The following is a 16,997-nucleotide window of genomic DNA, read 5'->3' as shown; positions in this document are numbered from 1 at the left end:
GGTTCCCCTGAAGCCTGTCAGTCTTCTAGTAAAGTAAGTTGATTTACCTCACTGATCACTTGCCCTCCCTACTCACTGTCACATATCCTAAGAAACTTGATGTTCTGCACCAGGCACTTGAAAGTGTAAATTTAATTATATTTAGCAGAGATGTTTGGAGACTACTGCTCTATCTACAATAAGTGATGTGTTTCAATCTGCAGGAGCCTATTCTGTTCTCTTGCTCAATTGCTGAAAACATTGCTTATGGTGCAGACAACCCTTCCCTGGTGACTCCTGAAGAGATCCAGAAAGTTGCTGACATAGCTAACGCTGCTACTTTCATCAACAATTTTCCTCAAGGCTTTGATACTGTGGTTGGGGAAAAAGGTGTTCTTCTTTCAGGTAGGCCTTCATTTATTTTGTTTATTTATGTGTTTGTTTATTTTTGAAGCAAAAAGATTGGTAATAAATTATTTATTGCACTTTTGGGGGGCATGTTCTATTTGACAAATAGATTTGAGTCATTCTGGTTTATAGTATGCTCAAAACTTTCTAGAGTATCTGTTTATGTACAAAAAAAAAAGCAAACAAAATAACCATAAGGGATCCATAAATAGTTATTACGATTCAAGATAACTTGGCACTATCTAGGAGGACGAAGATAATAGAGAGGCCTAAAGCAAAGTAACCTGCTTGAAGCATTGGACACAATGAATCAAAAGCAAAACTGGGAGTCGGCATTTTCCTTTCCCTGGTCTGTATTCTACCCACTGAACTAATAGGAGTTTGTTGTTTAGATAGAGACAGAAGGCCCAAGGTACTCTGTGCCAGATCACTTCTGGAAAGAGATCACTGCCAGGATCAGATATAAAATCCTGTTTGGCTTTCAAAGCCCTTCCTTCATAAGCTGGCTCCACCTGCCTTTTCAGTCTTCTACTTCACTCCCCTTGCAATCCACTGATATCTATCCTTGCTGTTCCTCACCCAGGGAAGGCATTTTCACTGGCAGTAATGCAGGCCTAGAATTCTCTCTCTCCTCCTCTGCCTCCTGGCTTCTCTAACATCCTTCAGGGTCCAGCTAGAGTTGCAGGATCCTTTCCTAATCCCCCTTAATCTTGGCACCCTGTCCACATCTTGTGTGCACATACTTGTTTGCCTATTGTCTCCCCAATTAGACTGTGAGCTCTGTTAAAGCAGGGACTGGTTTTTTGCCTTTCTTGATATCCCCAGCACTTAGCATAGTACCTGCCACATAGTATGTGCTTGATAAATATCCGTTGCCTGACTACTGTGTTCCATTCTGGTTGCCACCCTTGAAGCAGAGACAACATCTGGAGGATGGCACCCAGGGCTATATGTGGTGTGGAAATTACCAAATGTAGAGTAGCTGAAGGAAATAGGGATGCTTACCTGAAGGAAAGAAGTTTGGGGTTGGGGGGAATTTACAAAGGAGCTATAATGTGGAAGAAGGATCAGGTTCAATTTGTACAGCTCTATGTGGCAGATTGTACGAATGAAGAGAAGCACCTATGAAGTGCCAGCACTATGCTAAGAACTAGAGATACCACTAGAAGGACGAAAAAGGCCCAGCTTCAAAGGAGCAAGAACACACAAAGGAGTGTTCAGCTGCAGGGCACATGAAAAGGCCCTAGGATTCTGTAGCAAAGGAGATGGCTAGGTCAAGGGCATGTTGGCAGGCCAGGGATGTACGGGGTGTGATTGACAGGGCAGATGATAAGGTCCAGTGTTCCTCCATATTACCAGAAGGATTGTAGTTGGCTACTACTTGGCAATATCATCTTTTGCTAAGAAAGACCCAAGTTCAAATTTGCCCTAAGACACTTACTAGCTATGTGACCCTGGGCAAGTCACTTAACCCTGTTTGCCTCAGTTTCCTCATTTGTAAAATGAGCTGGAGAAGGAAATGGCAAACCACTCCTGTATTTTTTGGGGGGGCAGGGCAATGAGGGTTAAGTGCCTTGCCCCGGTTCACACAGCTAGTGTTAAGTGTCTGAGGTCAGATTTGAACTCAGGTCCTCCTGAATCCAGGGCTGGAGCTCTATCCACTGCACTACTTAACTGCCCCCCATTCCTGTATTTTTGTCCAAAAAACCCCAAATGGGTCATGAAGAGTCAGACAGAAGTAAACAACAAGGACACATATGAATAGTGCTTTAGCATTTTATAAGTACTACTAATATTCATTATCTCATTACTTCCACCAGTGTTATGTCTTCCATTGAGATGACTGATGTACTCATTTTTATTTGTAGATTTTAATTGAATGTCTTAGGAAAGTGGGAAAAGATACAATTGTACCCCTTTGTGGTTATAAGAGTGCTGGAAGGAGACTTAGAGGTCGTCTGGTCCATTGGGTTGTGAGAGACGCCAGGGTCCAGTAGGAAGTGTACTGAATTCACTTGGGACCAGATTCCTCCTCTGTCTCGAGTAAACTGGTCACATCACCTGCCCTCTCTGGGCCTCGATTTTTCCTCTTTAAAATGTTGGGGTTGAACTACTTGGTCTGTGAGGTCCCTTCCAACTCTAAATGTGGAGGAATGAGGAAAAGGTAGGATGACAACAGGGATGATCAAAGTCCTACTTTCTGTCTCTTCCCACCACCAAGCCTGTGTGTGCTGCTGCCACCGCCCCCGCCCCGCCCCCAACATCCTTCTTTGCCTTAAACCAGGTGTTAGAGGAAGGAAATAAAATTATGGGATTTAGAGCTGAAAGAGACGTTAAGGATGAGATAGTCCAACTCCTTTGTTTTGTTTATTTTGTTTTGTTTATTTTTAAAATAGAAAAGAATTCCCAAATAATTTGACTTGCCTAAAGCCACATAGGTCACAATAGAAACTCTAATAGAAAACTAAAACTCTTTCCACTACAAAACATGTGAACTGGAAAGGTTTTTTGTACTCCAGCACAATCTTTCTCTACCTCTTACCACTACCTATGCACTGTCTGACCTTTTAGGGCGACTGGGGAGAGTAGGGCAGGGTGAGAAGGGAAAGGTATGATAGGTGGGTGTTCAGAAATACACACACTCACATCAGGTTGCCAACTAGTCTAATTCACTAATAATTTATCAGTTCATGTAAGTCTTTCCAGGTTTTTCTGTAAAATATTTCCATCTTAATCATTATGTACAAGAAGACTTGGATAAGAGAAAAGGGAAGGAAGGAGTCAGAAAAATTTTGTTTAAAGGTTAACTTTAAAAATTATTTTCATCATCAGGTGGGCAGAAACAACGTATTGCAATTGCTCGTGCTCTGCTCAAGGTAAGCCTGAAACCATTTGGCTGTTCTGTGAAATTACGGGAAATGTAAGTCCAGTGGTTTGTAGTTTGGAATATGGGTGTGAAGATAAAAGGTGAACATATAAAATAATTTTAATGTTCCTGTCAGAGAGTAGTAATAGTGGTAGTAGTAGTAGCAGCAATAATAATGGGAGCTAGCATTTATAGATTAATAACAGCTAACATTTATATAGCATTCACTATGTGCCAGGCACTGTGTTAAGTGCCTTGATATTATTATTATTTTTTTGTTTGTTTGGTTGGTTTTTGGTTTTTGCTGAGCAATGAGGGTTAAGTGACTTGCCCAGGGTCACACAGCTAGTAAGTGTCAAGTGTCTGAGGCTAGATTTGAACTCAGGTCCTCCTGAATCCAAGGCCAGTGCTTTATCCACTGCGCCACCTAGCTGCTCCCGTGCCTTGATATTATTATCGCATTTGTTCCTTACAACAACCTTGGGAGGTAGGTGCTATTATTATCCCCATTTTACAGATGAGGAAACTGAGGCAAACAGAAATTATATATGTGATTTGCTTTCTTCTATTTTTTATGTTATCTTTAATCAGATCATAGTGTCATTTAAAATTTATTGTCCAAAAGGGTATAAGATATTAGTCTAAACTTAATTTCTGCTATAGTGCTTTCCCAGCTTTTATAATCAAAGAGGTAGTTCTCTCTGAGGTAATCTATACTTCTAGGTTCATGAAACACTGAGTTCTCATCAGTTCTTGTCAAAAAGGGAAGTGAGAGATTTTAATAAATGTTAACAACTTTTCCTTTTATGGAATTGTACTTGATACTATATAGTATGGACTATTTGGCATTTTACTTATCTCCTAATTAAATATATTTTTCAGAATCCCAAAATTCTTCTACTGGATGAAGCAACCAGGTGAGAATAATTGAAAAACAGACACATTTTTTGTTAGATTATATTCTAGCCTTAGCAAATGCTTTTCATTCTGTAAAACGAACTGGAAAAAAAAAATACAGATATGCCATTTTTTCCCCATCTTGATTATTTTGTATGGTCTTTATTGCAAACTCTTTTGCATTTAGAAGATAATACCTGGGAAAGATGTAATTTGTCATTCTGTTCCCTGTCAAATACTTGCTAGTAATTCACTTAAACATAATTTTTCTCCCTCATTTTCAGACACTGCAAAGTAATGAGGTTTTTTTTTTTATTTCTAAAGAGCTCTAAATCTTTCAGAGCACTTTCCTCCTAACTTTTTGAGGTAAATAATTATAAGTATTAGAATCAGTTTTCAGATAGTTGAACTGAGAACTAGGGCAGTTTGCCCAAAATCACTCAGCTAAGTTTCAATCCTATGCTAATGGTTTTAACCCAGGTCTCTTGGGTCAGTATTCCATGTTCTTTCCCCATATTGCTGCTGTATTGCAAAATGCCTTTATTTACTAGTCCTTTCATGAAGCTAAGAAGATTGTCAAGATTATTTTTTCTTTTAACATGCTTCACTCGAACCAGGAAGCAATTTTTAGTATCATAAATTCAACACTAATGAAAGGGTAGTACTTCACAATAAATACACAAGTATGTAATATGCATGAGCACTTATGGTTTTTGAATAACATTTTGTTTTCTTTGTGTCTTTTTTTTTTCCTCTGAAAGTGCACTGGATGCTGAAAACGAGCATCTTGTACAAGAAGCTCTGGATCGATTAATGGAAGGAAGGACAGTGTTGATTATTGCCCATCGCCTGTCTACCATTAAAAATGCTAACATGGTTGCTGTTCTTGATCAAGGGAAAATTACTGAATGTGGAAAACATGAAGAACTTCTTTCAAATCCAGATGGGCTATATAGAAAATTAATGAAAAAGCAAAGCTTTATTTCAGCATAATGAAATGTACACTATAAATATAGTAAATCTATGCCAGAGACTTTAAAATAAAGCAGAAGTCAGGGGAAAAAAAGCTTGGAGGATATATATAAAATCTATAATTTAAACTTCAAGTTATTTGAAATATATATTTTTGCAAAGTGTATAAAATACTGTTTTGAAACTTAACTGTGTTCAAAACATTTTTATTCAGAGTTTTAATAATTATTGTAACTTTCTATGTCCAAACCACCAAAATTATTTCAAGGTTTTATATAATTCTTTGTCTTGTTATATACTAGAATATAGTGTGACATATCATTTTCTTTTGCCTCTTGTTATATACATTGGAAACATTGTCAAATGACAATTTTAAAAAGGGAAATTAAATTAAAAAACCTGATTACTATAGGCCAGTTTAACCTTCTGTGTAATTCTCTAAGCAATGTTCTGCCAGCTTCGTGTTGCTTTCTTGGGAGAGCTACATAAAATGAGAATGCAGCCCTTTTAAAACATATTTTTTTATCGATTCTCTTTCGTCCCGTTTTATATAACTGTTCATTCTCAGTGATTGCTCCTGGTCTCCAGTAGACCCCCCCCCCCCCTTGTAAGAATGTACCCTTAAGAGGGAATAATGGACACACTCAATTGAGTGGAGTAATCTCTGTAACTCTGCAGGAAAATAGGAGGGGAAGGGGATAAAGAGAGAGGGGCAAAAAAAAGAAGGGCAGAGTGGGGGAGGGGACAGACAGGGGCAAATCCCTTTTGAAGAGTGATAGGATGAAAGAAGATGGATAATAGAATAAATATCATGGGAAAGGGAATAGGATGGAAGGGAAACAGTTAATAGTAATCATGAAAAAGAGAAAAGGGGGGAAAATTGTACAAAAAAATATTTATAGCAACTCTTGGTGGAGACTAAGAATTGAGAATTGAAGGAATGTCCATCAATTGAGGAATGATGGAAAAAGCTGTGTTATATGATTGTAGTGGAATGGACTTGTGCTACAGGAAATAACAAACAGGACGATCCCCAAAAAACCTTGAAAGACTAATGAACATCGATGTATAGTGAAGTAAGCAGAGCTGAGAGGACACTGTATGTAGTGACAGCAGTATTGTTCAAAGAGCAATTGTGAATGACTTAACTACTCTCTGCAGTGCAATGATCTAAGACAATCCCAAGGAACTAATGAGGAAGCTTATTATGCACCCCTATAGAAAGAACTGATAAAAATAACACTTGTGGATTGTAAAAAAAAAAAAAAGAATGTATGCTTAAGGAAAACAAATCAGTACACTGGCCATCACTGATAAAATGTACTCAACCCCCTCCCCAACTCCACCCCCACTTCCTCCCCCGCTTTTTTTTTTTAAGCCAATATGACAAAGGCAGCCTTTACAGAAGGCAGACTTCACTGTAATTCCTTTGAAATTTGGAAGTCTTTGCATCAATCAGGGTTCTGATGTCTTTCAGTATTGTTTTTCCTTTTCAATGCTGTGATCATTGTTTTAACTGTATGTGCTAAGCCTTAGTACATAATTTTAAGAACTATATATAAAATTAGAAACTTAAAATGGGTAAAGGGTAAATTGATATTGTATCACATTCTTCTCCTGTTTGAAGGGTATGTGAATTTATTTCGGAATACATGGGGCAGAACTTGAAGACGATATTTTGTTTGTTTGTTTTGATTTGTTTTGGTGGGGCAATAAGGGTTAAGTGACTTGCCCAGGGTCACACAGCTCGTAAGTATCAAGTGTCTGAGGCCAGATTTGAACTCAGATCCTCCTGAATCCTGGGCTGGTGCTTTATCTACTGCGCTACCTAGCTGCCCCATGATATTTGTTTTTAACAACTTTGTGCTATGATATGCTGGAGAGCTTCAAAATAGGGGATACTCATTCTATATATTTTTATTTAATACAAGTACGTGTTAATATGGATGCTTTGGGAAACAAGAACTGTCACCCAGCTGACACTCCTCCACTTGATATCATTCAATGAATTTTATTTACTTCTAGGTTGTGGGCTTGGTGAATAACCTAAAAAATGACTCATTTCTCAAGCAAACCAACATTTTCAACTTTGTATATGCTGGTTAAATTTCCTTGAATTTAAGGCTGAGAAATTGAGATTTCTAACCTTGAAACATTTGGAGATCTTTTATTTTTAGCATCTTTTGTTTTATAAGACAAAAACAGTAATTACAATTAAAAACTAATCACTGTTGAATGTAAAACTTAAACAGCCTATTTTTCTTTCATTCATAGCAGCAGTCTTATATCTTAAATTCCTAAAAGCAAGGCTGAAAACCATTGGACTTATTTTCTATATCAGTACCATCAATTTTCACGTTGCCTCAAAACATGCTTTTTGTACTTAATTCAAGTTGGTGATAACTAGGAAGTGATTTCTTAAAATGAAAGTTTTCCTACATGCTAAGTCTTAATTAATTTTCTGGTTGCAATGAAAGGCTGTATCTGTGAGAGAGTGAAAGTGTGTATGTGAACAAAAGAAACAAAAGCATCGAATGTTAAATTTTATTTCCACATAAGGGAATTAATAAATTGCCATATATTTTGAATCAGCAAAAAAAAAAAAGTGCATCTGTGACAATCACTTTAACAAGATTTATCTGTATTCTTTATTTTATATATGTCACTACTGAGGTCCTGCAAAAGAAAAAAAATAAGCACAATTAAAGCTAAATCCATGAGAAATCTCCTTATCCAACAGAGATATTTCCAAATGTGATCACTATAATTATTGTCTAGCATTGCCCTATTAATTTTTTTTTCTGTAAAGTTTTACATCTTGGATTAAAATTTATAACTACTAATTAGTGTCATTTTTCATCTAAGTGTACATTGGGCCACCAACTAGAATCTATGTAGATTCAAGCATAAAACAACAACACTTTGCAATATGAATTTGAAAAAAAATTAATAGCAACCCCCCCACCACCAAATTTCCTACGGGAAAAGCATTCTTTCTATGATACTTCATCATGTAGATTATTATTATTATTATTATTTTGGTGAGGCAACTGGGGTTAAGTGACTTGCCCAGGGTCACACAGCTAGTAAGTGTCAAGTGTCTGAGGCTGGATTTGAACTCAGGTCCTCCAGAATCCAGGGCCAGTGTTCTATCCACTGTGCCACTTAGCTGCCCTATTATTTTATTTTTATAAATCATGTAGGGGGCAGCTAGGTGGCGCAGTGGATAAAGCACTGGCCCTGGATTCAGGAGTACCCGAGTTCAAATCCGGCCTCAGACACTTGACACTTACTAGCTGTGTGACCCTGGGCAAGTCACTTAACCCCCATTGCCCTGCAAAAAAAAATAAATAAATAAATAAATCATGTATAATACCTTCTAGCTACCTGGAGTAAATATGTAGGGTAATTGGTTGCCATGGCAATAGATTCATTTACAGATTCTGAGAACTTTTGAAGTCAATAGTCAAATATTTATTAACCACCAAAGTGTGCCAGGCACTTTGGATACAAATACAAAAAAAAGTGCCCCTGCCCTCAAGGAGCCTACAATCTAACAGAGGAAGACCACACACAAAAGAAAGCTGAGAAGAGGTAGGAGGAGCAATGACATACTGGCAATGGGGGAGAACGGAGTATGGTGGAAAAGCCAGAGAAGTCCACAATGAATGCAAGTGGATGGGAAATGATATGTCAATCCTCTTCCCCTCAAAGGGAAGAGTGAAGGTAACTTAGTTTGATGTACTTCTAATAGGACAACACAACTGGACAATGAAGAATTTATGGTTTAGCAGTTCAGAATGGGTTGGGAAACTAATACTGGAGTTCCAATACAAATTATGCCTGACAATTGTTAAAATGATCCATATAACCCGAATTTTTAATTCTCCCTTGATAGGTTTTCCATTAGTCAACATATAGAATAAACTGGGTACTGTATTAAATTACTTAAATATTTATAAGCCTTGACCCACAAGGTCAAGGACTCAGCTCTGGCCTCTGAGCACACATTCCCTCCTTTACCCACATCCTGGCTAGGGCAGCAGAGCTGAACAAATCAACCATCTCTGAAGTCAACTCCAGAGGTTCCTTATTACCTCCAGTTTCAAATACAAAATCCTTTGTCTGGCTTTTAAAGTTTTTCATAACCTGCTCCCTTCCTAACTTTCTAATCTTCTTCCCTCCTTTTTTGGGGGGTGGGGCAATGGGGGCTAAGTGACTTGCCCAGGGTCACACAGCTAGTATGTGTCAAGTGTCTGAGGCCGGATTTGAACTCAGGTACTCCTGAATCCAGGGCCAATGCTTTATCCACTGCGCCACCTAGCTGCCCCCATCTTCTTCCCCTTTAATTCCCTCCATACCCTCCATGATTCAGTGGCACTGCTCAATGATGTTTCTTGCACAAGACCCTCCATCTCCCAGCTCTTCAGTTTTGCTGGCCCCCCCCCCATGCCTAGAAAGCTCCCCCTCCTTACCTCTCCTTCCTGACTTCAAGTCTCAGATAAAATCACATCTTCTGTAAGAAGCTTTTCTTGGTCCTACTTAAGGCTGGTACCTTCCCTCTGGGATTCTCTCTAATTCATCCTGTATATATTTTGAATGTAGAATCATCTGTTTTCTCCCCCATTAGAATGTGAGCTCTTTGAGGGCAGGGGCTGTTTATGCTTTTCTTTGCATCCCCAGAAGTTTGTCTGACACAGTAAGTGCTTTTAAAAAAAAAAAATGTTGGCTGTCAAACCAGGGCTTGAAGCAGAGCTATCATTGTGTACTGGGAAAAACAAAGCCCATTATCCTATTGCTGCCTGCCCTTCTCATCTCCAAATCTCCCCAAGAAGGCTACCTAGGCAAAAAAATTTTCTCTACTGAAAGCTTTTATCTTCATCCACCTCAGCCCTCTCCTTCTGTCCCTTTCCCACTCAACCTCCCCCTTCCAATTAGCTCTCTAGAATCCTATTCTTTTATACTCTTAATCACAATCCTTTTTATCTTAAACCCTAGAAACATGCCTTCCCCCAGAAGACACTACCTCTGGCTGCCATTTTCCAATCCTGATCACATCTTTTCATGCCTCCTTTCCCCAGGATCCTTCCAATCCTGGAATAAGCCTCCTTGTTCCTTATAGCCACTTTCAGACCAGACTCTTTCCTTTAATGCAATGGGTCAGCAAGCTCTCTTGTATTTCACTCCATCAATTTATAAGGCTCTAGCCAGATCCTTATTGTTATCTCCAGGCATGTGGAGCCAGTCTACCCCTCCATCCTAGCTCCTACACTTATACTTGGTGAATTCAATATACATCTGATGTCTCCTCCAACACCTTGTCCTCTCCGGTAATCAATTCCAACTACCATGACCTGGCACCTTTATGATAACCTGGTCACACTCAGGGATGGTCATACCCTTGATCTCACCACCTCTAACTCTTCAACCTCTGAAAATCCTCTTAAACCAGTCAGTTTTTAAATTTTCATTGCTATATTTTGTTTTTATATCACTTTCATTTTAAAATATTTCCCCTCCTCTTCTACTTAGTAGATTATCCCTTGTAACAAAGTATTTTAAAAAAGAAATCAGTTCAGCAAGATTAACAGCATATGCAATGTTCTACATACATGTACCCCCTCCCCTCATCTCTGTACAGAAGTGGGGGGAAGTTAATTTTTTAAAAAGAATCTTCTTGGGGGCAGCTAGGTGGCACAGTTGATAAGGCACCAGCCCTGAATTCAGGAGGACCTGAGTTCAAATCTGACCTCAAACATTTGACATTTACTAGTTGTGTGACCCTGGGCAAGTCACACCCCTCACTGCCCTGCAAAAAAAAAAAAGAAAAAGAAAAAAGAAAGAAAAAATCTCTTCTTTAGGGTTATATGTAGTCATTATGGTTGTACAAAGTTCAGTTTCTTTTGTTGTTCTTCCCACTTATAGTTTTGTAGTCATTGTGTATATTGTTTTCCTGGTCCTTCTTACTTTGTTCTAATTAGTCATGTTCATCTTCCAATGCTTCTCTTAAATCTTCATATTCATCCTTTTTTTCTTATACGTTAATATTCCTTTGCCTTCATATACCACAATTTGTTTATCCATTTCCCAATGGATCAGCATCTACTTTGTTTCCTGTTCTTTGCTATCCTACAAAAAGTGCTGTTAGGAATATTGTAGTGCATGTGGGACCTTTCTGTCTTTAAATATATGACTAGCAATAGGATCTCTGGGTTAAAACACAAATAAACCTATAACCTCTTCTCTTTCTCCTTCCACTTCACTCCTCAACCTATTATTTGGGCTCCCCTTTTCCTCCAAACACCTCACCCCTCCCTGCTCTCCTAGTCTGTCACCACTGCTCTGGATTCACTATCATCTTGATGTTAAAGTTAACTCATTCAACTATTTGCTATCTTTGAATCCCTTCCATATCACTGCTCATTCTTTTTCTTTTTTTGTTTTGTTTTGGTGAGGCAATTGGGGTTAAGTGACTTGCCCAGGGTCACACAGCCAGTAAGTGTTAAGTGGCTGAGGTTGAATTTGAACTCAGGTCCTCCTGACTCCAGGGCCGATGTTCGACCCACTGTGCCACCTAGCTGACCCACTCATTTTTTAAACTCCATTCCTGGGTTACCCTCATTCATATCCAGTTCCTAGTAGAGTGAATACCTGTGGAGGTAATCACACAAACCCATAGACTAGATCCACTACAAATTTAAGTTACATAACTTCGATTTACTCTAATTACTGCAGAGGAATCCTGTTACCTTTTGCTCATTAATGGATTATTGAAATGCCCAGACCAACCATTCCAAACATCCATCTTTTTTTCTTCAAACCACCTCTACCACCTGCTTCTGTCCTAAATGGAGAACCTGATATATCCTATTGCTGAAAAGACTAAAGCCATCTGATTTTGAGGGGTAGATAGAAGCATGAGAAAGACTAAGCCCACAAGCTATTTCAAGAGGCCTTTTCTCATTAACACTGTTAAATGCCCAATAAATAAATATCTGATGAATGAAGTATCCAAGTACCTTCGACAGATGCAATCATAGCTGGAAGGAATTTAGAGGTCAATCTCTTAATTTTCCTGATGAATTAACAGGGACCCAGGGAGGTTGAGTGATCAGCCAAGTCAACTAGCATTTATTTAGCCTCTGCTACGTGCCAGGGAGCTAAGCGAAGGAGATACAAAGAAAAGCAAAAGATGTCCCCTGCTTTCAAGGAGTTTACTGTGGAATGGAGACAAATACAAACAACTGTGTTCAAGCAAGATATATTTAGGAGAGAATAAACAGCATCCCAGGGTCTGGAAACGACTTGACAGGAGGTGTGAGGTGAAGAGGACCTGCACCAGGGTGGAGAGCCAAGATAAAAAGGAGAGGACTTGGCAATTGCCTGAGGTTACTCCGTTACTAAACGGCAGAGTCTGCGTCTGAACGCAGGCCCTGTCTCCAAATCGTGCTCTTTCTACAGCATCTTTCCAGCTGCCTTAGAAGGTCTGGAACAATAACAATAGCTTGCACTTACACATCGCTTTAAGGGAGCTTTACGTGTTCTCTTTTGACCCTACCCACCCCGTTAGGAAGACACTATTCTTAGCCCCTTTTTGAGGAAAGTGAGGCAGAGGTTAAGTGACTTGTCCAGGGGCACACTGCTAAGTGTCAGAGGCGGGATTTGAACTCAGATCTTCCTGGTTCCATGTTCAAAACTATAGACTTCTGGCCCTCCCCCCCACCGATGAGGAAGTGGTATTTTTGCAGAGAATCCTTTTCTGTACATTGGCGGCTGGTGATGCCTCTCTAGAACCTCATGCGCCACTTGCTCACGTGCTTCGGCTAAACGTAAAAGAGCCCAGAGACCCGACGTGGGGGCGAGAAAATAGCTTCAGGATCTTAGTCTTAGAACCATCTGCTGCCTAACCACCAGCGGGACAGATCCAACATCCGGAAAGGAGGCGGGATTTCCGGTTCCACTTCCGACCTCATCCGGTCAAAAGCAGCCAGTGCGCCGAGACCAATCTTGGGGCCGAAAAGCACTAGCGGGCGCGGGCGTTGCGACGTCATCGTGGCGCGCCTCGTTTTCAATCAGCCCGCGTTCCCTTTAGCGCTCGTGTTTTGGACCTGTACTGGTTCTCTCGTCCCGTTATGTTCCCCACGGCCTCAGCCTCCCCGCGGACCCCGGGACCTGGGGTCCGCAGGGGCCCGTTAGGGGGAACCACGCCGGTATCCACGCCTCGCCCGGGGGGTAGGAAGGGCCTGACCCTGGGGTCAGCCGTGGGCTCTCCCGGGCTGTTCTCGCCGGTTAGCCGCCGGAGCTCCCTGAGCGCGCGGTAAGTGATTCCCCACCCCATCCCCCGCCTTCTCCGCGTCAACTGCCGCGTGGACGTCTTGTGACATCCTGTGGGTCTGCACGAGCAACCTCCCCGCGCGCTTACCCTTTCCCCTGCGTGGTGTATGAACTCGGGCGCGTCTGGACTGCCTGAATGGGCTGACCCACCACCTTGGGTGGGGCCTGTGACCCAGTGCCCCAACCAATGCTTGTTGCACCGAATCGAATCGTGCTGTGGAAAGTGCCCCTCCCTGCATCCCCCCCCCTTCTCCCGCCCCCCAGCCCCATAAGCTTTCTCACACCCAGAAGCAGAAAATGCTGGTTGTTGTTAAGCAGTCATAATCATAAGGACCCATATTGATTGAGCTTTTTAAGGTTTACATAGTGCTTTCCGCACTAAAACCCTGTGAAGTCCACTGTGCCAGTGTGGCCCTTTTTTTAAATAGATGCTTGAATCAGGTTGTGCTTGGCTGATAGTGACACTGTTGAAGTGTCAGCACCCAAATTCAGGTTTCCTGATTCCAAGTTCAGAAGTCAGTCACTTAACTAGCGTTTATTAAGAGCTTAAAATGTACCGGGCACTGCACTTAATCCTTAAGGGACATACATACATTAGGGAATTGGGAGGAGAGGGGGGAGGGTGGTGTATGGAAAGAAACTATGCAAGTAACTAGGCCTACAAGATAGAGTAGGTAGAAAGGTATTTTGAGAGGCTGAACGCACTATCAGCTAAGGGAAATGGAACTGAGTATTGAAGAATCTGAGAGACTGGTAAGGGAGAAAACTTTGAAGGCATGGGGGAAACACTGCAAAAGCCCTCAGAGGGAGGAGGGAAAGGGAGTGTTGTGTGTGAACTGCAAATAAGCCGGTGTCACTGGCATTTCTTAGAGTTCTTGGAGAGAAATTAAGTGTAAGATTAGAAAGGTAGGAGAGGAAGAGATTATGAAGAGCTTTAAATGCTAAGCAGGTTTTTCCATTTGGTTTTGAAGGTAATAGGGAGCTACCATTGTTCATAAAGCAGGGGGGTAACAAGTCTAATAAGGCTTCTTTTCTTTTTATCATAAAAGTATTTTATTATTTTCCAGTTACATGTAAAAATAGTTTTCAACATGTGTTTTCATAAGATCTTCAATTCCAAATTATTCTCCCATACTCCCTTCCCTCCCCCTGACATAAAGCAATCTGATATAGGCAATATATGTTCAATCACGTGAAACACGTTTCTGCATTAGACATGTCTAGTTAGACTGGGTTTTTTTGGTGAGGCAGTTGGGGTTAAGTGACTTGCCTAGGGTCACAACAGCTAGTAAGTGTCAAGTGTCCGAGGCCAGACTTGAACTCAGGTCCTCCTGATTCCAGGGCTGGTGCTCTATCCACTTCACCACCTAGCTGCCTCTCCCAGACATTCTTTAGAAAAATTCATCTTGACAGCTGAGTGGAGGATGAGTTGAAAGGAGGGGGTGGAATGTAAATCTGAGAAACTAGTTAGAATGCTATAGCTGTAGCCGAGGTGAGAAGTGATAAGGGCCTGAACTAGGGTGGTGACTATGTGAATGGAGAAAAAAGGGACATATGTGGGAGATGTTGTGAAGGTAGAAGTGACAGAATTTGACATGGAGAGTGAGGATGTCACCAAAGTTGCAAGCATCTGTGACTGAGAAAAGATGTTGGTGCCCTTGACTATAAAGAAGTTAGGAAGAAGGGAGGATGACGTGGGGAAAAGCTGAGTTCTGCTTTGGACGTAGTGAGTTTGAGATGCTTAGGGAACATCAAGGTTGAATGTCCAAAAGGCAGTTGATGATACTTGATTAGCTCTAGTGGGAAACTAGGGCTGGATAAATAGTTTTGGGAATCGTGTCCATAGAGATGGGAACTGAAACTACTGATTGAGCTAATATAAAGGGAAAAGTGAAGAGGGCCCAGAAGGCAATATGAAGTTACTTAATATGACATAAAGACACAGTGAACAAGACTAAGAAGACATATAGAAGATTACCAAAAAAGAGCAGTGTCATGAAAACCTGGAGAAAAGAGGGTATCCAAATGACTGACAGTGTCAGAGGCTACAGAAGCGTTGAGAAAAGACCATTTAAAAGATCATTAGTAAGGGGCAGCTAGGTGGCGCAGCAGATAGAGCACCGGCCCTGGAGTCAGGAATACCTGAGTTCAAATCCAGCCTCAGACACTTAACACTAGCTGTGTGACCCTGGGCATGTCACTTAACCCCAATTGCCTCACTAAAAAAACCACAAAGAACAAAAAAACCCCTTCTATTAGGGGCAGCTAGGTGGCGCAGTGGATAGAGCACCGGCCCTGGAGTCAGGAGTACCTGAGTTCAAATCCAGCCTCAGACACTTAACACTTACTAGCTGTGTGACCTTAGGCAAGTCACTTGACCCCAATTGCCTCACTAAAAAAAAAAAAGATCATTAGTAACTGGAGAATGGACAGCTGAGTGGCAAAGTGGATAAGAGTCAGGAAGACTCATCTTGCTGAGTTCAAATGTGACTTCAGATATTCACTAACTAGTTGTGTGACCCTGGTCAAGTCCCTTAACCCTATTTGCCTCAGTTTCCTCATCTGTAAAATGAGCAAATGGCAAACCACTACAGTATCTTTGCCAAGAAAACCCCAAATGGGGTCACAAAGAGTGAGTGAGACAAGACTGTATAATGACTGAACAGAAAACTTGGGAGAAGGCAATTTCAACTGAATGATTAACTTGGAAACCTGATTGCAGAATCCAGTGAAAAGAGGGGTAGTGGAGGCACTAAGATGGATATGTCTTTCTTAAGGAGTGTATTCTCAGAAGGGGAAGGGATAGAGAAGACAGTGTCTGGTGGGAATGGTAGGGCCAAGTGAAGGGTTTTTTTTTTTTTTTAAGATAATAGATACATTGGTATGTTTGTAGGCCACAGGGAAGGGGCAGAAAGCACATTTAACCCTATAGTTCCTGAAAGTGTTTGCTTCCTGGCCTGAATTTGCACCTGTATGGGCATTCTCATGAGCTAATATGCTGTGGTGACTTGGAAAGAGGAAGGTTAACTGTTTTCAGAATAACAATAATAGATCACATTCCTGTAGAGCTTTACAGTTTAAAAGCTTTCTTTATAATCTGTGGAGGATGTCATGCAAGTGTCACAATCTCCATTTTACACATGATGAAAACTGGGGTTAAGAGAGGTCAAGTGACTTGTCCTGAGAGCCATTAGGCTCAGGGGAGGTTACTAACATGATCAGGCCTGTGTTTTAGGAATATCAATTTGTCATCTAAGTGGTGGAGAATGGATGGTATTCTCTCTCCACAGCTTGACTTACTCATCTACTTACTACCAACCAGGTAACCGACCAGGAGATACGTAATTTCCTTTCTGTCTCACATCCCACATAGCACTTTGTTTTTTAATTCTTTGATGCACCTTTATTAACTTGTGTTGAAATTCATTTTATTTCTGTCTTATCCCCCTGGAAAGGCATCCCTGATGGGGGAAAAGAGGGTTAGGTTCACATCTAGGCTCTGCCACTTGGTTCTTTGCTTGACTTTGGTCATGTTCCTTCC

General features: G+C 40.8%; 2 protein-coding genes across 2 annotated transcripts in view; both read left to right on the top strand.

Annotated features, from left to right (window-relative positions):
* The window catches only part of ABCB10 (ATP binding cassette subfamily B member 10), a 34,108-nt gene extending 28,236 nt beyond the window's left edge, over positions 1 to 5,872 (top strand). Inside the window, exons 10-13 of the mRNA XM_043964386.1 lie at positions 204 to 384; positions 3,220 to 3,263; positions 4,136 to 4,170; positions 4,912 to 5,872. Coding sequence (XP_043820321.1) covers positions 204 to 384; positions 3,220 to 3,263; positions 4,136 to 4,170; positions 4,912 to 5,143 — 492 coding nt within the window. The 3' untranslated portion in view covers positions 5,144 to 5,872. The remainder of the gene's footprint in view (positions 1 to 203; positions 385 to 3,219; positions 3,264 to 4,135; positions 4,171 to 4,911) is intronic.
* Positions 5,873 to 13,176: 7,304 nt separating this feature from the next.
* The window catches only part of NUP133 (nucleoporin 133), a 65,597-nt gene continuing 61,776 nt past the window's right edge, over positions 13,177 to 16,997 (top strand). The window contains exon 1 of the mRNA XM_043999529.1: positions 13,177 to 13,439. Coding sequence (XP_043855464.1) covers positions 13,255 to 13,439 — 185 coding nt within the window. The 5' untranslated portion in view covers positions 13,177 to 13,254. The remainder of the gene's footprint in view (positions 13,440 to 16,997) is intronic.

This window comes from Dromiciops gliroides, chromosome 4 (genome assembly GCF_019393635.1).
Source record: "Dromiciops gliroides isolate mDroGli1 chromosome 4, mDroGli1.pri, whole genome shotgun sequence".
NCBI lineage: Eukaryota > Metazoa > Chordata > Mammalia > Microbiotheria > Microbiotheriidae > Dromiciops > Dromiciops gliroides.
Note: the sequence above shows the minus strand (reverse complement) of the source record. Positions and strands in the feature narration are given on the sequence as shown.